Source organism: Peromyscus leucopus, chromosome 2 (genome assembly GCF_004664715.2).
Source record: "Peromyscus leucopus breed LL Stock chromosome 2, UCI_PerLeu_2.1, whole genome shotgun sequence".
Lineage (NCBI taxonomy): Eukaryota > Metazoa > Chordata > Mammalia > Rodentia > Cricetidae > Peromyscus > Peromyscus leucopus.
The window spans coordinates 106,227,052-106,250,005 of NC_051064.1; the positions used below are offsets into that span (position 1 = coordinate 106,227,052).

The following is a 22,954-nucleotide window of genomic DNA, read 5'->3' on the forward strand; positions in this document are numbered from 1 at the left end:
GGGGAAGTGGGGCAGAAAGAGAATTTTATTGAATGCTACAATGCTCAAAATACTAGGCATTGCTTTAGTTAATCTGGAAATAATCTTGTCTTAAACCCCACCTTCAGTGGGAATACAGTGAACTGAGACTTAGGTACTTTCACATGGTCATTCCTATCTGCCCTAAGGCCTATCACTTCTTTTTCCTGTGCTGAGTATGGGAATAGTACCACTGTCCCTTGTGCTTTTATTGGTTATATGCTCCATTTCTTGATTTTCTTTTTCTTTTTTCTTTTCTGTTTTTTTCAAGACAGGGTTTCTCTGTATAGTTTTGGAGCCTGTTCTGTAGACCAGGCTGGCCTCGAACTCACAGAGATCCCACTGGCTCTGCCTCCCGAATGCTAGGATTAAAGGCATGCGCCGCCACCACCCAGCCGCATTTCTTGATTTCCTTGTTGGTGCTTCCAGAAACTCTGTTTTCTCTTCTGACCTAGTGTGGGAGTTGGGGGGAAAGTATTCTGCTTTATAGTAAACTGGAAAACAAAGAAAATGGGCATAATGGAGAGGAGACCAGGGTTTTGGGATGAGAAAGGTGACCTGAGTGTCTTCTTGGCTGCTGTAGCAGCCACCTCCACAGGTGGTCCCGAGATTCCTGCCCTGCCTAGTCTGCAGCTGAACCACTGGCCTCCAGCATCTCTTAATTGGATGCTTCTGATCCAACCTGCTTGTCCTCAAGTTCCAGTCAACCCTGGAAGACCCTTCTCTTACCTACTGTTTCCTTTTAATTATTGAAAATAATAAATCATTACTTATTTTCACATTAAATTATTTGTGATAAAATTATAAGTTAAACAGTCTTTTGTGGGTTAACCTTGGAATTTATCACTACCAGCTTTTTTTTTTTCAAGATGAGAATTAAACCAAGGGTTTTGTGCATTCTAGAAATGTGTTGTAGGCTAAAAGCCTAGCCACTTGCCTTCAAAGACTGTATTTAAGTGAAAAAAAAATATGTGGGACCCAAAGGAAAGGTATTCCAAATGAACTTGGGAGTAATTTGAATTCAAGAAGAGTCCTGTCTTTATACTGTTTGAGTCAACAAGAAAGAGTAATATGAAACAATGTATTTTAGAATACTCTACCACAATTAACTCATTTATGGACCTTACTCATTTAAGTTATTCCACAACTCAGTAATGAAGTTCCAAATAGTTCTGACAGGTTTTATGAAGCCTTTTTAATCACATGCACTGCTTACGTGGCACTGTTTCCCCATGAGTCTCTAAAACGCTGATCTACTATTGACTGCACAGTCAGTAAATTAATGGTACATCTGTCTTGACATTCAATCATTTGTTTGTTGATGGTTTTTGGCTTCTGACAGCAGCTTTCTCATCAATCTCCGCCATAGTTCGTACTGAATGAGAATGTCCTGTAGCCAACAGAGATGTCTAATATGTATAATTGAGATAAGCCATGAATGGGCTAGAGAGATGGCTCAACCATTAAAAGCTAGGCTGACAACCAAAACTGTTATAATCTCTCTTGTTGATAATTCCCTAATTCCATCCTTATGTTAGCTAACACTGTTTATTGATCTTGAACAGACCACTGCTGATTGTGTACTTCATCCAACAGTACATGAATAATCAGTCAAGAATTTCTTCTATGATCTTGGAACTTGGTTCTTCTTGTTTTTAAGTCTTGCGGTGTAACTGATTCTTTATAGGTCATTTGTTTTTCCAGGTTAGCAGGTTATCTAGTGGGGTTATGTTGTTTAGTTTACGTATTTCAAGTATATTTTTCAGAGGCTTTGAGTCATACTTAATAGGTAAAGTAGTGAATTTGCGTTTGGGTGGTGGTTTTGCTTTGGTAAATATTCTTTGAAATCCATCTGCCTTAGCACTCTTTTCTTGAGTAGCATCTTTATCAAAGTAACCTGCAAATCTTTTCGTTAAGCTAGAAAAAGTTCGAGATAAATTATAAAGTGTGTTCGGAGGTCTTTTTTCGGAAGCCAGACTATCATGTTTCCTCTTTTGTTTCTCCTTTATACTCTTTTGCACCTGTTTAGTAGAGAAGAAAGACAAGTCTTTGTGTTGTGATACAGGCTTAGTTCTTTGAGGTTCAGAAACAGTACTGGGCTCATCATTAAATAAAGCTTTGGCCATGTCACAGTTTTTTTCTAGAACAATATTCTTCCTTGTATATGTGATTACATAGGGAGTGAACCTTTTTATCGTGATCAACATTTCTATATAGGCCGCATCATAGAAAATTATTGGATTTGTGTGGCTTTCTTCCTGTATAACAAACAAACAAACAAACAAACAAACAAAAACACTGAGTCATAAGTCTAGTGAGGCAAAGCTATATATGTATTTTAAGCATGAAAATAAATTTGTAAAATATCTTAAATGACTATATAGAGAGGTACATGATATCAACAAAAATAACATTCAAATACATAAAAAAAAAAACAGGTGCTTTTCTATGACACACTGCCTTCTCAAAATTTGAAGCCTTGGCCTTCTTAAATCCTTTCTGAAATAAGGTGAGGTATGCAGAAGTAAGTACTTAAATTCTTGGGGTATTGTGAATTGAGAGAAGAGAGTTAGTAAGAAAGAACACTATGTGGGTGTTTCTTAAAAGTCTCTGCTCTAGAAATAAAAGGAACATACCCCCTAAAATGGATTGAGTCAAAGATCTAAAGACATAAGTGAATATAAGCCCAAATAACCATATATGGCTATTCTAATTTTAAGTTTGAATTACGCCTATTATTGGGGTGTTTACAATTGTACCTTAGGACTTACTAGAATACTTGGTAAAAGTGTTTAATATATATTTGAATAAAGTAGCCAAAGTAATACATAGATATAAAAATAGAACATGCTTTATTATAGTAATAGCAAAATCTATAAAAGTTTTTTTTTAATTACTACCCCAACATTGGCATAATTAATTTTCACAATCCCTAATTCTTTCTCTAGGAAAAAAAACTATTTCCATGGAAACTAGTAAAATATGCATATTACCAGTATGTGCTTTGCAAATCTTAAGTCAATAATTTCTACATTAAAAAAATAAATAATAGAGATTTATTTCTCACAGCTTTGAAGGCCAGAGAGTCCAGACTCGAAGATGGAATTGATGTGGTGTCTTCTTTGTCCTGGAGAGTTAACGCTGTCTCACTGTCCTTGACCAGGAAAAGATATAAAGGCAAAAACAGCCCAGTCAGTTCCCTGGAGTCCTTTGTAAGAGTACTGACCCACTCCTGAGAGCTGGGGCACTCCCCTCATAAAAGTCTGTCCTCTTGTGACTATTACACTAGATCTTAAGCCCCAGATTATGGATCTGGGGCAACAGAGACATTCAAACCACATCAGCAGCCATACTTGGGATGGGCATTCTGCCACTTTACCTGGCCACTGGGAAAGGGAGCCATGCTCACTGATTTCTTAGATGAAGAAGACTTAGGATAAGAAGAAGCCAGGGAGGGGCCAGAGATAGGCAGAGAGAAAGAACAGTGGTGGGGGAAGCTGGCACAAAGGATTGGTTAGGGACCATTACAAGCTGTCTGGACTGGGAGATGGCCTGGAAGGGGACCTCAACTGAGGCAGAGCTTCTCTCTTCCATATTAAACTCTGACATTTGCTCTGTCTTGGGCCTAGAGCTCCATTCAGCTGAATGAGGAGAGCCACAGCTGGTTCCTCAGCTTGAGGTCCCCTAGACATTGAGCAAGTCACTGTCTTGTACTAACTACAGTGACCTGGGAGGTCTCTAGGTAGAATAAATTAAGACAGAAGCAGAGCAGGAACCAAGGGCAGTGAGGCTGACTGAGCCCTGGACAGCAAGCCAGGGGTGGTCTTTCCCAGGATGAAATCAGAAATTAGATTGATGGTATACAAGTTTTCTTAGCATGAAATATATCCTAATGGCTGTGATTCCCAAAAAGATGACCAGAGAACCAGTTTTACTATCCTTTGGTGATAAACGTATTACCAACTTAGCCACAACAGTGGCCTCTGCATTAGTTTTGGTTTATCCAACACTGTAGGCAATTCCCATACTATAAGCCAGTGGTTCTCAACCTTCCAAATGCTGCAACCCTTTAAGTCAGTCCCTCATTTTGTAGTGACCCCTGACCATAAAACTATTTTGTTGCTACTTTATTACTGTAATTTTGCTACTATTATGAATCATAATGTAAATATCTGATATGCAGGATATCTGATATGCAACCCCAAAGGAGTCACAACTTATAGCAGTGGAGAACCACTGCTATAAGCCCATGCATTGTCAGACATAGGAACTTTTATAGATTTTGCTATTACTATAATAAAGCATGTTCTATTTTTATATCTATGTATTACTTTGGCTACCTTTATTCAAATATATATTAAACACTTTTACCAAGTATTCTAGTAAGTCCTAAGGTACAATTGTAAACACCCCAAAATATTTTCACCAGCCTTCCTGGAATTAGGGAATGGGACTCTGCCAATCAGATCACCTATGTGCATCTTCAGTTTAGAAGGAGTTGCCATGAAAAGCTAGGGACTGGGGGCTGGGGGGAACTAGTCTATTTAGGATTGCAGAAGCTATAGAGGTCTTAGAATGTGTCCCTGCTCTCCAGCATCAAAGTTGTTCATTGTGACCTGTGACTGTAGCAGAAACTCAACAAAGCAGAGTGGGCTGTATTTGGATGATTCCTAACAAGATAGACTTCAAGTCACATTGAAGTCACGTTGTCTTTTTAGCCTTCCCAGAGACCTGTGGTGTTCATTTTTACTGAACAGTAGCAGATATTACCATGGAATAAAGCACTGTCTCTGTTGGACCAACGTCAATTATCTTGATTGTAGGATTATCCAGTACATCCTCAAAGATCAAGGGGAGTAAGGTGCTCTGTTTTACTGGACAAAGTGTTCTTGCTTGGTTATCTCTGGTTGGCTCATTTTCTTTTGTAACAGAATCCTTTACCAGTGGATGATCCTTTCTCCTGAAATTGAAAATAGTTTAGGGATCAGATTATAGGGGCAATTTCAGCTAATCAGCTCTCTCTCTCCTCTCTCCTCCTCTCTCCTCCTCTCTCCTCTCTCCTCCTCTCTCCTCTCTCTCCTCTCTCCTCTCTCTCTCTCCTCTCTCCTCTCTCTTCTCTCTCTCCTCCTCTCTCTCTCTCTCTCTCTCTCTCTCTCTCTCTCTCTCTCTCTCTCTCTCTCTCTCTCTCTTTCTAAGTTACTGCCAATATCCCCACTGATCCAGTAGACATTAATCAACTTGATAGGGCCATCTCTCCCTGCCTGGTTTGTGGGAGAAGCACCGGGAAGAAGCCAAACAGTTGCCTGGGTACCTGTAGACTTTGAGTGGGGAGCGTGCTGTGGAGGCTGAGTGGAGCACTATGGGAAGAGAGACATCTGACACAGCCTTTTCTGGGGCTTTTTAACAGTTTGGTTAAGAGGGTGAACAGTGTGCATGGGCACAAAGAGTGAAAGAGTTTTTGTCTCCGGATTCCTTTGATTTGCACGGGAAGTGGGCTTGTCATTGTAGGCTTTGGAGGTAACCCGTAGTGCAAATTTGGCAAAGATGAGGTAGATAGCCTCATTCCCAGAGGGCAAGGATGAGGAGATGACAGAGCCTCAGAAAACCTGTCCTCTCTGTGAGTCCTCAGAGTGGACCCTGATCAACTTGTCAAGAACTGACCATGAGCTCATAAGCCACATATAATCAGCAGCAGGAGAGATCTGGCTCTGACCCTGGTCTGGTACCTTGATTTCCTTTTCCCAAAGTTCATTAGGGTCCCGGACTAATGCATACTCCACAGATACTGTCTTGTAAGAACAGAAGGGCAAGTTAAGCCCAAGGAGCCCATCCATCATTGGTCCAAAGTTGTAAGTAGGGTTTTTGCTCCATTATGCAGAGATGCTGATGAGAATAATCTAGATGTTATACAAAAAACAAAACCACTTTTCACCTCTATGTGGAAGCATAACTATGTCTGTGCCTACTGCAAAAACATAGCTATATTCTCTGTCTCCACTTGACTGTGCTCAGGTCCAGATGCACTGCCCATTAGCTGTCTGGCCTGGGACTCCTCCTTTGATGAAGGAGTAAATGTTAGTCATAAGCCAGGAAAAAGATCATTTTTCTGTATTACACAAGGCAGAACTTATTCTACTGGAGCCATCATTGAACAGTATTAAGTATTAACATTTCAAAGATAAATTACCCTTTTTCCATAGAACCTGTTGAATGGTCTGTAGAGTACATGGACTTCTTAGCTCTCTTTTCATTTTGATCTGAAATTACAGATTTTCATAAAAGATACGTTAAATTTGTGCTACCTGGAAAATGTCTGTATGAAATACCTTATAGTTTAAAATAACATAGAAAACATCTGGTGTAGTGGAAAATCTGTAGTAGGTTGCTGTTGCATACATCATGTGAGTGACCATGGAGGCCAGAAGTGTCAGATCCCCTTGGAGCTGAAGTTACAGGTATTTGTGAGTTGTCTGATGTCGGGGCTGGCAATCAAAATCAAATCAGTAAGTGCTCTCACCACTGAGCCATTTTGCCATCCATACTTCTTGAGTGAATAAGGTAGAAGAAAAGATAAAGACTTCAGTGTTCAGTTAGGACAGTGGAAACAGAAAAGTTGCCTTAGAGAGTTTCCATGGAAAAAGATTGTTTTTTTGTTTTTTGTTTTTTTAATGTTTTTTGATGCAAGGTCTCATATGGCCAAGGCTAGATCCGAATTCCCTATGTAGTTGGGGAGGGCCTTGAACTTCTGATTGTTTTTCCTCTATTTCCCATATGCTAGAATCATAGAAATGTACTAGCATACCTGGTTTTATGCAGTGCAGGGGAGCCTAGGGCTTCATGTAGGCTAGGCAAATGCTTTACTAAGTGAGCTGTATTTCCATCCCAGAAAAGCATATTTTAAATATTTCTACTATGTCAAGTCACATGACCAATAGGAAGCCTGGGATACTCAAACAAGTATGGAGAGAAGTCACTTAGCAGATAGCAAATAGATCTTACCACCTAACATGAGGAAGTCTTCAAGGCTAAATTCTTCCAGGTATATCTAGTGGCCACTCCAGAATTTTATTGCCTTTTTAAATGATTCCAAATGCATACTGTCTTAGTAATTGTTCTATTGCTGTTAAGAGACACCATGACCAAGACAACTCATAGAAGAAAGCATGTAATTAGGCAGAGGTGGGGGGGGGCTTTCTTACAGTTTCAGAGGGTTAGTCCATAATGAAGGGAGGAAGCAGACATAGTGTTGGAGCTGTACCTGAGAGCTTTACATCCTGATTGGAAGGCAGCAGGCAGAGACACTGGTACTGGTGTAGGCTTTTAAAACCTCAATCCCATCCCCAGTGATACACCAACTCCATCAAAGACATACCTCCTAATCTTTTCCAAACAGTTCATCAACTGAGTACTAAGTAGGTGGGTGGGGGGCCAAAACAACTTGACCACACAACTGCCATGACAAGCTTAGAGGCCCAAAGAGCTTCTGTGACAGACTTACTGGCAGGCAACACCTGGATCCAGGAGAAGCTATGAGCTGACCTCACCTAAGGAAGGCCTGCATCTAAGGGTAAATATCTGACATTCCAAACATTCCCTATACCCCTAGACAAATGTCAGCCAATCAGGCTCCTGAACCCTGGAAATCCCCTCACCCCAACCTCTGCTATAATAAAAACCCCACCCTGCCTGGGCTTGGGGTTCTCTGCATTGGACAGAGAGTCCAAGCTCCAAGCTTGAAATAAAGGCTCTTTGCTTTTACATATGGGATTCAGTCCCCATGGTAGTGTTTTGGGGGTCCCCGTGATCTGGGCATAATACTAAGTGATAGAATTCCTAGCCACTCCCCAAACTACATGGCCATGCATGAATGCGCTGGCAAGATGCTTAGTCATCCCAGGGCCTTACGTATAATCTATGCACATGTGTAGCATAGCTATGTAAGCCCATATGTGCATTGCTGGGGAGGGGGGGGACCTATAAAAGCGGGTTCCATTTATTCCTCCCCCCTCCTCCTGCACAGACGTTCCATAGGCCTATGCACATCTTTGTTATTCCCTCCCCTTAATTAAACTCTTATAGTGGGTTTTGTTGTACCTCGTGGCTTTTCTCCAATGGTAAACAGCACCACTTAATGAATAACACTAAGCATGCAAATATATTAGCCCATTGGTGCCATTCTCAATCAAACCATCATATCCCACTCCCTGGCCTCCATAGACTTGTAGCTATATCATAATGCAAAAATGCATTCGGTCCAATTTAAAAGTCCCCATAATCTTTCAGCCTCAAGGCTGCTTAAAAATCCAAAGTCTCTTCTGAGACTCAAGGCAGTCTCTTGACTGTAACCCCTTGTAAAATTAAAATTAAAAAGCAGCTCACATACTTCCAACATATAATGATATGGAATATATGTTACCATTTCAAAAATGAAGAAAGGGAGCATAGTGAGGAAATACTGGGCCAGCAAGATTGAAACTCAGCAGGACAAACTCCAAATTCTGCATCTCCATGCCTGATCTCCAACTCCTTTCAGCTTTGTTGACTGCACCACACTTTTTTCTTTTGGGCTGGTTCCGCACCCAGTCTGCAGCTTTCCTAAGCAGGTATCTCATGGCTCTGGCATCTCCAACATCTCGGGATCTCCAGTGCAATCCAGGCTGCACCCACACAGCTCCATGCAATGGCCTTTCTGGACTTCCATCAGGAACTGCACTGTTAAACTCCTAGCCTTGGTGGCTTTCTTTAACAGTGGTGGAAGATTCCATAGCCCCTATCTCCTTGATGTTCAAGCCAGAACCACTTGGCTGAAGCTGCCAAATTCTTTTGCTTGCTGGGGCTAGAACCTGGGACACCCCACCCAGCCCCCAGGATTTACATTTGCATAAACTTGGACTTAATGATGATTTCTAGGCCAAGGAAATCCTTCCAGTTAATTCTTTTCACAACTGCAGATGGTGTTTTGCCCTGAGAATTCTGTAGGCTGGAACCTCCAGCTCACTCCTGCTTGATCCAGAAAGCCCCATTCCTCCCTCTCCAAACCCCGCCCTCTCAGAGAGTCTCCAACAAAGAAAAGGTGCCAAAAAGCCCAGTTCTGTATTCTTGAAGGCTGTGGCAGCTCCTCCCATGAAGTTGCCAGTAGCCCAAGACCGCACCTAGAGCAGTCAGTTTTTGATCATACTTGGGCGCAAACCCGGCTTGTGGAGGACACGTCATCACCCCGTCGCCTACAGAGTATATATGCTCCCTGCTTTAGTTCAGCTCTGTGATTTCTCTGGGCCCAATCTCTGGGGCCAGAGGGCTCACCTAGGAGTTGCATTGCTCAAATATACCTGTTCTTTTGGTTTTTTTTGGCTTGAACTGGCTTACTGCATCAGCAGAGAAACCTATTATCACATTACAGAAAACCTATTAGGTACCACTTCCTTTATTCTATTTTGAATCAGGTCTTTCTTTAAACTTTTAATCTTGAGCACAGGACCTGGCTTCAGCATTACATTTTCTGTGTTTTTTTTCTCTCCTCAGACTGTATATTTTTATTTCTTTTTGCCCAGCTTGCTCCTTTTTGTTGTAGAACTACATGAGTGATCACTAATAACCACACAACACAATCAATATATTTGATCTCTTAAAAATCTTCTGTTGATGTCATTCATTCAAAACTTTTCAATTTAGCCTCCAGAAATCTTTTGGACAAGGGCAAAAAGCAGCCACATTCTTTGTCAAAAATGTCACAAGAATGATCTCTAATATTATTCCCCATAGGAACTACCTTTTGAGCTGGACTGCCATAGTTCATATATCTCTCAGTACTACTTTCTCTCTTGCTCCTACTAGGATGGCCCATTATACTCTGCTTAAAGAATTCAACCACTTTTCTAGTCCAAAGTCCCAAAGTTTTCCACATTCCTTCAAAGAACAGTATGTTCAGGCTTGCACACCAATATGGCACTCCCTGGTACCAATGTCCATCTTACTGTTTGTTTTATTGCTGTGAAAAGACACCATGACCAAGGCAATGCTTATAAAAGAAAGCATGTAACTGGGGCTTGCTTATAGTTTTAGAGGGCTAGTTCATAATGAAAGCAGGAAGTGTACAGGCATGGCTCTGGAATAGTAGCTGAGAGCCCTACATCCTGATCTAGAAGCAGCAAGCAGAGAGACAGAGACAGAGAGGCAGGCATGCAGTGTGCCTGTCATGGGCTTTTGAAACTTCAAAGCCCATCCTCAGTGGCAGACCTCCTGCAATAAGCCCACACACACCTCCTAATCCTTCCCAAATAGTTTGTCAACTGGGATTAAACATGCAAGTATATGAGCCTATGAGGTCTATTCTCATTTTTCTTGTCATCAAGTAGTTTCATTTTCATATATTGATCTGAACTCTTTTCCACATCCTAGCAAACATCACAATTGGTATTATCTGTAGAGTACTCACTCAAGAGTGACAGCAAAATAAAGACATTTTGGAAAAACAAGGGTCAAAAGAGTTAACAATACAGCACAACACTTCACGAATCCCATTGTCAGCTGAAGAAAGTCAATGTGAACACAGAAGGCTGTGTGCAGGAGCTGGGGGTGGGCACGCACTTAGAGAAGTTATGCTCTATCTCCAATTATTATTGACTTTTTAAACTAGCATCTGGAGTGATGGATAAATGGTTCAGTGGATACAGCACTTGCCATGCAAGCTTGAGGACAATAGTTCAGAAATCCTGTTTGTAATTCACCACTGGGAAAGTAGAGATGGATCCCCAGAATGAGCTTGCTAGCTAAACCAGCCATATTGGTAAGCTCTGCATTTAACTGAAAGGCCCTATCTCAATGAATGAGGTGGACAGTGATTGAGGAATGCTCCTGACATCAACTTCAGGCTACCAAACATGTACACACTCAGCACACCATGCAAACACACACATATTCGCACCACATACTCCAAAAACTAATATTTTTAATTTTAAATTAAATTTTATTGGTATTTGTTGTATTGGTACAAGTTCTTTTCTCAGTTATTCTGAGAAATTACATTTTCAGGATCTTAGACTGGTGTAGTGTTGGTTTTTTGTTTCCTTTTTAACTTCAAAAATATTTATTTCTTGTTTATGGGTATTTTCCCTGCATGTGTGTCTGTGCTCTGTGTTCATGAGTGGTGCCTGCAAAAGCCAGAAGAGGGCATGGGATCCCTGGGACTGACAGATGGTGGTGAGCTGTCATATGGATGCTGAGAATTGAACCTGGGTCCTTTGGAAGAGTAGCCAGTGGTCTTAACTACTGAGCCATCTCTCCAGTCCCTTAACTTTGATTAAAAAAATATTTTTGTATTAGATCTTTAAAATTTTCATAAAACATGTTTTGATCCTACTCACCCCTCCTCCAGCACTTCCCAGATCCAACTCCCCACTCTCATCCCCCATTTTCGGAACCCATGAAGAGTAACTAGTACTTCCCAAATATTCTTGGATGTGTGGTATTCACTGGACTTCACTCAGCTTCCGAGGGTCTACACTCTTTGAGAAAACTGGTTCTCCCTTTCCCAGAAGCTATCCATTGCCAATAGCTGCATGGTGAGGGGTGAAGTTTCATGCCCAGTCCCCCTCTCCACATTGGCATTTGGTCTGGCTTGGGCTGCCACAGGTCTTGTGCATACTGTCAGAACCACTGTGAGTTCCTGTGTGCAGCTGCCCTGCTGTGTCTGGAAGATTCTGTTTGCTTGTAGCTGTCTTTGCTTTATTGAGGTATAATGTATATGTATTAAATGTTCACATCTTAAACATATAGTTTGGAGAATCGTGACACCATATTCGTTTAAACCTAAGCCTTATATCAAGACTCCAAAGATGGCTTTTGGGAAGTGGGGGAGGAATCACTAGGCTTCTTTATTTGCTTTTCTTCCCAATATGGCCACACTGGATGTATCTTCTTTTTCTGCATGTTTGGTGGCAAGTTAATTACAGAAGGTAGGAGAGATCAAAGGATCCCATGTAGCTGCTAGGATGACTTTCTTCCAGGGAGCTTTTTTTTTCTTCTTACATTCCAACTTCAACCAGCATCTGAACAACTGGACTTTGTTTTAGACCTGAGGAAGTTTGACCTTTAATAAGTTTCTCCCTGATCTTTGTACTCTGGACTTCATCTCCACTTTAGTTTTGAGTCTCCATTGAGCTCTAGAAGTTCTCTCTGAGCTATTTTGGTGACTGGCTTGGTTTTTCTGAGCTGTTTTGCTTCTGTTGGACATTTAGGCTTTATGTCCCTTGTATGGTAGTGTAGCTAGAGTTTTCCTGGTCCTGCCTGGCCCACGGTCAGGACAAATCTCTCTCACCCACCAGTCCCACAGTCACTCAAACCCAACCAAGTAAACACACAGAAACTTATATTGGTTACAAACTGTATGGCCATGCCAGGCTTCTTGTTATCTAGTTCTTCTATCTTAAATTAACCCATTTCTATAAATCTATACCTTGCCACATGGCTCGTGGCTTACCAGTATCTTACATGTTGATAGTCATGATGGCGGCTGGCAGCATCTCCCTGCCTCAGCCTTCCACTTCCCAGAATTCTCTTCTCTGCTTGTCTCACTTATACTTCCCGCCTGTCCACTGGCCAATCAGCATTTTATTTATACAGAGCGATATCCACAGCATGGTAGGGTTTGTTTTGAGGCTGTGCTGTGCCATTGGGGTTCTGCTGAGCCATTTAAGACAAAGAAACAAGGTCTCTATTGTGGCTTGTGCAATGACAAATAAGAAGTTTGGGGTGTGTGAGATGGCTCCAGAGGTAAATGCACTTGCTGCCAAGTCTGGTGACCCAAGTTTGATACTCAGAACTCGGTGGATAAGAGAAGAAAACCAAGTCCCTCATGTTGTCCTTCAGCTTTTACACATGCAAAGTAGGATTCATGTACACACATATATGCATACACACAACATAAAATATAAGTGTAATGTTTAAGTGTTTACTATCTTAATTCTATCCTTTATTCTCCCTAGGGGAATTTTACCTGACCAGTCTTTTGTGAACTTTGATTTCTAAGCAGTGATGAAGACAGGAGATGGAAACAGGTTAGGCATATTGGGAGCAAGCATCCTAAAAGCGAACAGCTTCAAATCTTGTTCTTGGCCAGAGCAGATGTCTTTGGTTCTGTTCTGACTGGATGCTAGTAGTGCCAGACTGGAGCTCATAAAATAATTTGTAAATGGACTTGAAATAAACAGAGGACTAAGGAATCCAGACTTGACCATTTTTTCTAATAATAATAGATGTTACAAAGTAACTGGCATATTATGTCTATCCAATTAAACAGTGCTATTCCTTGGTTATATATTTTCTTAATGTTTATAATGTAGATTCTATGCTGTTACATTTTAGCTCTTTTGATGTAAATATGCAATTTGTATACCTGTAAATGGAGTAGAGACTTTCTCCTCACTAGCATTGGATTGATTGGCGCCTGTAGGATATAGGATTGAAGACTCTGATGATCTTTTACACTGGTTTCTAGGTTGAGACTGTAGAAAATTCAAGGGCTTTGCATATTCTGCCTAAACAGCAAGAGAAAAGGAGACCTCTTAGAAATTGTGTCTTTAGGTTAGGAAGCGTTCATGGGATCGACCTAGGCCCTCTGCATGTGAGTGACAGTTTGTACCTTCGTCTGTTTGTGGGGCTCCTAGCAGTGGGATCAGGACCTGTCCCTGGCACTTGAGCTGGCTTTTGGGAACCCAATCCCCAAGCTTGGTTGCCTGGCCCAATCTTGATGCAGGGGGCAGAACTTGGTCCTGCCTCAACTTGATATGCCCTGCTGTGTTGACTACCTTGGGAGGCCGGCCCCTTTCTGAATGGAGACAGAGGAGGAATGGATGGGGTGGAGAGGTAAGAAGGGAGATAGGGGAGGGAACAGGAGGAGAGGAGGGAGGGGAAACTGTGTCGGTATGTAAAATAAATGAAAAAAATTTAATAAATAAAAATAAAGAAATTGTGTTTTTCTATCTGTATGGCAATTTGTGCTTTATTGTTCAGGTTGTTTGTTTGTTTGTTTGTTTGTTTTTGTTTTTGGAAACAGAGTCTCATGGATCCTAGGCTGACTTTGAGCTATTTTGATTCTCCTGACTCCAACTCTTGAGCACTCAGATTCCAGGTACATGCCACACCCAGTTTATAGTACAGTAAGAATCAAACCTAGGGAATTGTGCACACCAGCTGCATCCCCCCATCTTTAATTCCTTACATTTTGAATATCTAACTATGGTGGTATTTTATTTGTACTGAAATGTGATTTTAATTGTATGTTAATAAATAAAGTTGCCTGGGAGTCAGAGCTATTAGAACCATACATAGCAAGAGCATGACGGTGGTGGCACACGCCTTTAATCCCAACACTTGGTAGACAGAGCTAGGTAAGTCTCTGTGTGTTCAGGGATACAGCCAGCATTGGAGACATATGCCTTTAAGACCTGGAGGGCTGTACATACAGGCAGTGACCAGGCAATCACGTGTTTGGGTTTACAACCAATGAGAAGGCAAAACAGAAAGATTATCTAAAGACAAACACACCAGGAAGTAGGTCTCTTTCGGAGAGGTAGGACCACCACAGGAGGAAGGGTAAGGTTTTTAGCTCTGAGCTCTGATCTCTTGGCTTTCTCTTTTACATTGGTTCTGTGTTTCTTATTTAATAAGACAGTTGGTTACATCTACATCTAACTACAATAACTACCAACTATTTTGTTCTTAAAATACTAGTTTTTTTTTTTTTCAGTACTGGGAATCGAACCTAGGGCCTCATGGATGCTAGGCAGCTGTTTCACCCCTGAGCTTACACTTCAGAGCTGAGTGCTTTCAAATATGGTGTTTTATGTAATCCCCTGAGGTGGATGTTATCATTACACTTTATGAATAAGGAAAAAACAAAAAGCACAAAGCCAGGGAACTGCAGAGATTTGCCTAGGTTTGTGTTCACTAATGACCATTTGCCTTGTTAATGAAACTTGGACTTTATGTTCATAATAAACATTTTTCTAAGGGGAAGTGAAGTTCAGACCCAGGAAAGCAGCCAGCTGTGTTTTAGCAGAAATGTCCACACAGAGGGGGACAACAGAACAGTGCAGAGTAGAGGACAAGAGGGTGAAGTGATACAGCAGGGCGTTGTACATCCTTCTCTGGCCTCTGCCCACATGGACATGGATGCTTAGAACCCTCCAAACCTGTGCATATATCACACACATGCACACCACATGTGTGCACACAACACATAAAACAACAGCAGAACACATCAGGTTAAAGGGATGGGGAAAGGTTTCCTGGAAAGGAATCCAGCACACAGAAGGTACTCCCAAAGATTGATGTAAAATGCTTCTGCACAGCAAACTGTTCAGAGTAGAGAGGTGGTCTTCAGGATGGGAAGAAATGTTTGCTAGCTATACATCAGACAGGGAATTGTTGTATAGAATTCATAAATAACTAATACACAGCAAGAAAATAAACCATCCAAATAGTAAATAGGGGAATGGACTGAATAATTTTCAAAAGAAGAAATACAAATGGCCACTAAATGTTTGAAAAAGTATCTTCAGCCATCACTTAAATAAAATTATAATCTCTTAATATTCCATCTTGCTGGTAAGGACCTATTGCTGAAGACACACTTCACATACATATCACGTTGAACATGGAGAGGTTGAACTGGTACCTAACCAGAGTCTTCACCTCCACTGAATAGTGTTTATGGTACTGGAAGGTATTCTGCATGCTTCTGGAGGAGGAAGGTAAACACTAACCCTCTATAAACCCTTCCATTCTCAAGAGTGACCTGCCTATATGATACACGTGTGTAATAGTGACACAAAAGTTGTGGGGGTAACCAGTGAATATCTGATTGGACTTTAGGCCTGCATCATGAGATGGAGCCCATATCCATTGCCACTTGGGTGGCCAAGAACCTGAGATTAGATAGCCCAGTTCACTCAGGGGAAAGCCAAATACTATTATTATGCTAAAGAAATATAGCAATAAAATGATTCCCATTACATACTGCTATACTCATTCATCAGTGCCTTGCTCAGCCATTGTCAAAGAAGCTTCCTCTGCAATAGATGAGAACAAATGCAGAGACCCACAACTGGACAATGTGTAGCGTGAGAGACCTTAGAACACCCAATCCTACATGGGATATCTCCATCAAATCCCTCCCCTTAGGACTCAAGGAACTTGGCCATAAAGGATGTGGAAAGAGTGTAATAGCCAGTGGGGATGGAGAACTCCAAGGAAACCATGTCTTCCAGAAACAACAGGACTGACATACATATGAACCCACAGAGACTGTAGCAGCACACACAGGGCCTGCACAGGTGCAAGCCAGATAATGGGGTCCCAGTGCTGAGAGGAGGAGAAGTGAACATGATCTCCCATCCCTGATAAGATGATATGTCCAAGGGACAACTGTTCACAAAGGAAAAAGAATAATTGTCTCCAGTGGAGTCTCACTGGGTAACCAAACCACACTAGAGAATGCCCATGTCCAGCAGTAGACAGCCAACTCAAAATGAACTCAATGGTATTTTGGGAGGTTTTTTTTTTTTTTTTTTTTTTTTTTTTTTTTTTTTGTCTGAGCCTTTTTTCTTAAACTTCTCTGGTCTTTTGCTTGTACATTATGGTTTCTGGGAGTGAGGGGAGGTTCCATCTTGCCCTAGTCAGAATGTCAAATACCAATAAAACATATTTTAACAAATGCTGCTGGTTCTGATGATGTGGGGAAAGAGGAACACTTATACACTGTAGGTGGTAATGTAAATGATTACAGGCATGATGGCCATTAATATGGAGGTTCCTCCAAAAATTCCAAAAATAGAATGACTGTGTGACTGAGCTTTTCCACTCCCTGGTATATATTCAAAGGATGCTAAGCATTTCATCACAGAGGTACTAGAACATCCATACTTGTTGCTGGAGGGCTTCTCTCCAGGTTCCCCAAGCCCCGCAGTCCCACAATCCACTTATAAAATAATCACTCAGACGCTTATATCACTTATAAACTGTATGGCCATGGCAGGCTTCTTGCTAACTGTTCTTTTATCTTAAATTAACCCATTTTTATAAATCTATAGCTTGCCACATGGCTGGTGGCTTACCGGCGTCTCTACATGCTCTTCTCCTGCGGTCCTGCAGTTCCCTCCTCAGCCTTCCGCTTCCAGAATTCTCCTCTCTCCTTGTCCCACCTACCTCCTGCCTGGTCATTGGCCATCAGTGTTTTATTTACATAGAGTGATATCCACAGCACATACTTATTGCTACACTACTCACAAAAGCCAAGAAACAGACTCATTCAAGATCCTCATCAACAAATTAAAGAAGAAAGAAAATGTGTTATATAAGCATAATAGAATTTTGTTCATCTATGAAGAAAAAGGAAGCCATGATATTTGCAAGAAATGAATGCAATGGGAAATCCTTATGTTAAGCAAAATAAGCCAGACTCATAAAAATACTAATGGTTTCTCTCATATGCAGACTCTAGGTATGCACACACACATACATAGATTATAAAAGTTGAGAGAACCATGAGAAGGAAGGTAGAGATCTTAAGGTAGGAAGGTGTCTTAGTTGTGGTTACTATTGCTGTGATGGAACACCATGACCAAAAAGCAAGTTGGGGAGGAAAGGGTTTATTTGGCTTGCATTCCATATAGCAGTTCATTATCAAAAGAAGTCAGAACAGGAACTCAAGTGGAAAGAATCTGGAGGCAGGTGCTGATGCAGAAGCCATGGAGGGTGCTGCTTACTGGCTTGTTCCCCATGGCTTGCTCAGTCTGCCTTCTTATAGAACCTAGGACCACTAGCCACAGGATGGCACCACCCACAATGGGCTGGACCCTCTCCCACCTATCACTAATTAAGAAAATGCCCTACAGCATTTTCTCAATTGAGTTTCCCTCCTTTCAGATAACTCTAGCTTGTGTCAAGTTGACATAAGAGTAGCCAGCACAAGAAGGCTATAAGAAAACAAAATCTAAAAATACAGAGAGTGATGGAATACATGTAATGTGACAAACCCACAGTTGACATTGTACTCTACTCAGTAGGGAATACTTTTTCTCTAATGTCATTAAGAAGACAATCAGTCTCTACTCTGACCAGATTTAGTCAACACAGGATTAGAAGTTCTAGCCCAGAGCTAGCAGGCAATGGAAAGAAATTAAGAGTATCCAAATTGGAAGGGAGGTAGGCAAGTTGTTTCTGTGTACAGAAAGCAAGACCTTATTTATAGAAAAATGTAAAAATTAAAAAAAATTATACTTGATTAACAAATTCAATAAAGTGGATGATACAAAATCTACATACAAACATTAGCCAGTAAAGCTGAAAGAGAAATTAACAAAGCCATTATATTTCTTTCTTTCTTTCTTTCTATCTATCTATCTATCTATCTATCTATCTATCTATCTATCTATCTCCTAGCAATTTAATCAAGGAAATGAAAGAAAGTAAAGAAGGCACACACACATCTCTGAAAAGGAAAACATCCTATGTACGTGACTTGGAAGAATTACTAATGTTAAATTGTATACCCTGTCTAGCACAATCTACAGATTCACCTTATTTAGCTTCCAGTAACATCCTCCATAGCTATGTATAAAATCCCAAAATTTTATGGAATCACAAAGGCCCTAAATGGCCAAAGAAATCTTAAAAAGCTAGAAAAAGTAAAACACCTACGTCCAAAACGTATCACCAAGCGCAACATGGTGGCATACATGCAAAGCCAAAACTTTGGGGGTTGGCATTGGAGTACCTTGAGCCTGGCTTGGCTGCCCAAAGAGCATCTGTCTTTAAAGAACATAAGAGCTATAGTGCAACTCCTTACAGAAGGCCTACCTAGCAAGAACCAGGCCCAGGTCCCGAGCACACACAAAAAGGAACGCTTAAGCCCCATTCTACAGCACAATGAGATGACTATACTTACACATTCCAAAAACTAGCCCGGAGCATTTTGGGCATGTTTCTCAACATAGAGAAGTAAATGTTTGAGGTGATGGATATACTAATTATCCTGATTTGATAATTACTCATTACATGTGTGCATCAAAATATACATCATAACTGGATGGAGTTATTATGTGCCCGTTAAGACCTTGTCAAAGAACCAGGTCCAAATAGATAGATGGATAACTTCTTTCAGACTTTCATGCAGTAAAAGCACAAAACAAAATCCAAAAAAGACCTCATGTCAATTAACTTTTTTAAAAAAAACCCACAACTTTTCAGTTGTTTAAATCATCTTGTATTGTCTTAAACATCAAAGCCTGAAAAGAATCTGCATGTTAATGTCATGCTGTTACTTTTTTTTTTTTTTTTTTCATTTTTGAAGACAAGGTTTCTCTGTGTAGCTTTACCCCTTTCCTGGAACTCACTCTGTAGACCAGGCTGGCCTCAAACTCACAGAGATCCACCTGGCTCTGTCGCCCGAGTGCTGGGATTAAAGGCGTGTACCACCACCGCTTGGCAAGATTTTTTATAAATATATATACATTATTTTATAATAAAATGCTAAATAAGATGCTAATTAATACTATACAAAATAATACTTCAAGTGAAGTGTTAGGAATGCAAGATCTCTAAGAGATATGTTATAATTCATTCCCCAACAGGCTAAAATGGACAAAAAACAAGGTAACATTTTTCGTAACAGTTTCAGTGTTCACTGGCTTGCATGTTTGAGAAAGGGTCTTTCTATGTGGCCCATGCTGGCCTTGATGTTGCAATCCTCTTGCCTTTGCTTCTCTGGTGCTGGGATGACAGGTATGCACCACCATGCCAGGTCCTGTGTGATTGTTTTAATAGCAACATTACCATAAATAGTTTGATAAATCTACACAGAATAGCTATTTTAGCATAGTTTTAAAGTTTACAACTATAAAACCAACAACTAATATCATTGCTACGGTAATGAATCTGTTAGTGTATTAACTGGCAAGGGTGACGGGCACACTGCTGGGGCTGACGGCCCAGATGTAATCCCAGCTCCTTCAGAGACTGAGGCTGGAGGAACACAACTTTGAAGCCACCCTTGGGAAGCATTTTACTTATTTTGTTCGCCTCAAAACAAAAAGTGAAAAGAGGCCTGGAGGGTCTAAATCAGTATTAGAGCACTGTCTAGCATGTGCAAGGCTGTAAATTCAATGCCTAACCCCATACCAATAAAAAAAAGAAAGAAAACAGAAAAACAAAAAAAAGCAACAACCATTACCATTATTTATGAACTTTTAGGAAGCACAGAGTAGTGAACTAGGAATAATGATGAAACTTGTAAACACACACACACACACACACACACACACACACACACACACACGAAAACAAACTAAAAATGCCTTTAGCAATACTGAATCACCATGAGTAAGCAGTCTCTTATCAGAACTACCTTGCCTCAGATAAACACACACACACACACACACACACACACACACACACACACACACACGAAAACAAACTAAAAATGCCTTTAGCAATACTGAATCACCATGAGTAAGCAGTCTCTTATCAGAACTACCTTGCCTCAGATAAACACACACACACACACACACACACACACATGCACACACACACACACACCATTCACTTAAAGGCCCAGGAGAGTGAAAGAAAGTACTGACAAAGAGAAACCACTGAAATTTGGAATAACTGCTTTGCAGGGCGTGAAGTTGCTGTTTATATGAGGTTTAACTTCACTGCAGGCTGTGGCTGGCACTGCAAGGAGCGGACAAAACTCAAAGCCACTGACCAGAACATGACAGAGGTCAAAGTTCAGAGCCACCAGAGCTGCTGGAAGCTGAGGGAGGGAGGCTAGGAAGAAGGGTGCCATCAGGAGGCTTTCTGGCCAAATCTCTGGTTGACCCCGGATCCATGCAATTTAGGGAAGACTGTAAGTGGCCAGCTAAGGTGGACACAACTGAGCTAAAATATGAGCTGCTCTCCAAGAGGAATTTTGTGTTTTGTGCATCTCATGGACTGCTAAGACAATGTTTTTTGAAGGATAAGTGTCATAAATACAACAGCTGTGACATCCAAAGTAAATCTATGTGGATGTACAGGGGACCAGGAAATGCAGTCTCAACAGAAGAAAGCCAAGTGAGCACAACCCTAAAGTGACCCAGATGTTCAAACAGATCTTTAAAATGAATGTTCTTGTGTGTAAAATAACGGGTTTCATTTCAACATTTTCATAAGTATATAACACTGTATTTTGATCTGTTAATTCCTCCATTACCCTGTCTTGCCCCAATTCTCCAGTCATTGATCTTCTTCGCCCAAATCTTAAAAACATGGAAATTATAGAGCTAAAAAAAAAGTCTAATATTTGAATTTAAAAACATCTCTGGCTAACTTAAACAGATATAGAAGGAAAAAGCCAGGAACTTACAGAGAGAAAACTGGAGCTTTTATGCATATAAACAAAAAACAGGATTCAGAGACCCATGGAACAATAACTACACAGATAACTGAGTAACAGAAGGCGAGGAGAGGGAGAATGGATTAGAAAAATAATTGAAGAAATGTGGCCAAGATAGTTCTTTTAATTTGGTGAAACACATAATTAGTGAGTTGCAGAACCTCAGTCAATGCTCTGAAGAGTCAAAGTGAAAAAGGCCATGGGTAGGCACAGAGGCAAACTGCTGAGACAGCAAGGTCAGATCTTAAAAGCAGCACAAGAAATAAGATCCAGGACCAACAACTCCAACCCTGTGACTACTCAGCAGAGAATATGGGAGTCAGAAACTGGGAACCAAAGGATGCTGGCATGTTAATGTAGGGAAAGGGAAAATACCAGCCATATACATATTAGTAAGCCAGAATTCTGTGTCAAGGAAAAACTTCCTTCAGAAATATCTTTCAAAAGAGAACTAAGGATTTGGTGCCCACAAACCTCTGAAGTATTCTGAAAGAAATTTGTCAAGCAAAAGAAAATACCAGAAATTTAGTTTCAAGAATGACAGAAAAAAAAAATCAGATCTGGTAAATATTCAGTTACTTTTTACATATAGGATTATTTCTTTGAAATATACAAGAATGTCAAAGGCAGAAAATACAATATTTTCCCATGAGGAAGAGCCCTACCACTTTCCTATAAGGAAAATATGACTATATATAATAGTACAAATGATAGAGTAATAATGAGACCTCTACTATTCAAAGCTTTTTACATCAGTAGTATGATTTTACTTTAAACCAAGTATGAAATGGTGATGTGTGAGGTTTTTGTTGTTGTTTTTGGTTTTATTTTTTCAAGATAGGGTTTCTCTGTATATCCCTGGCTGTCCTGGAACTTGCTCTGTAGACCAGGCTGGCCTTGAATTCATGGAGATCTGCCTGCCTCTGCCTCCTGAGTGCTAGGATTAGGGGCATGTACTACCACACCCTGCTCAGTGATGTGTGTTTTAACATTTATAGAGAATACCCAAACCCCAAACAAGTACTATATGTAAATAAAATAGAAAATGAAAGTACAATTTTTAATATATGTGGTGGTTTGAGTGAGGATGGCGCCCATAGGCTTATATATTTGAATGCTTGGCCTCTGTGTAGCAGGAATCTTAAAAGTTCTTATTAATAAAATCAAACCCGAGCCGAGTTATTGGGGTCCATGCTGGTAGATCAGAGAGACAGGACAAGCCACAGCTATCTCACCTCACCGGATCCTCAGCTGGTCTTGTCTCCTCAGACTGGAGGCTTCTGAGTCCTCATCCGAATGGGTCCCAGCTGAACTGCTGCTGGAAAGCCTGAAGCTTAACCAGCCACATGCTTAACCAGCCAAATCTTAACCAGCCAAATTCTTCTAGCCAAATGCCTCTAGTTTCTCGTCCTCACGCCTTATATATCTTCCTGCTTTCTACCACCACTCCCTGGGATTAAAGGCTGGCTTTCTGGGATTAAAGGCTGGCTTTCTGGGATTAAA

The 22,954-nt window shown here is 40.8% G+C and overlaps 1 protein-coding gene across 2 annotated transcripts in view; it reads right to left on the minus strand.

Moving 5' to 3' along the window:
* Positions 1–1,173: 1,173 nt before the first annotated feature.
* Positions 1,174–22,954, minus strand: part of C2H1orf141 (chromosome 2 C1orf141 homolog) — a 53,297-nt gene continuing 31,516 nt past the window's right edge. The window contains exons 6-10 of one of the 2 annotated variants that reach the window (XM_037202759.1): positions 13,412–13,553; positions 6,206–6,275; positions 4,789–4,978; positions 3,086–3,172; positions 1,174–2,039 (exon numbers count right to left, since the gene is read on the minus strand). In XM_037202759.1, coding sequence (XP_037058654.1) covers positions 1,707–2,039; positions 3,086–3,172; positions 4,789–4,978; positions 6,206–6,275; positions 13,412–13,553 — 822 coding nt within the window. In that variant the 3' untranslated portion in view covers positions 1,174–1,706. Of the gene's footprint in view, positions 2,277–3,085; positions 3,173–4,788; positions 4,979–6,205; positions 6,276–13,411; positions 13,554–22,954 lie in introns of both variants that reach the window. The other variant, XM_037202758.1, reaches the window with a different exon arrangement.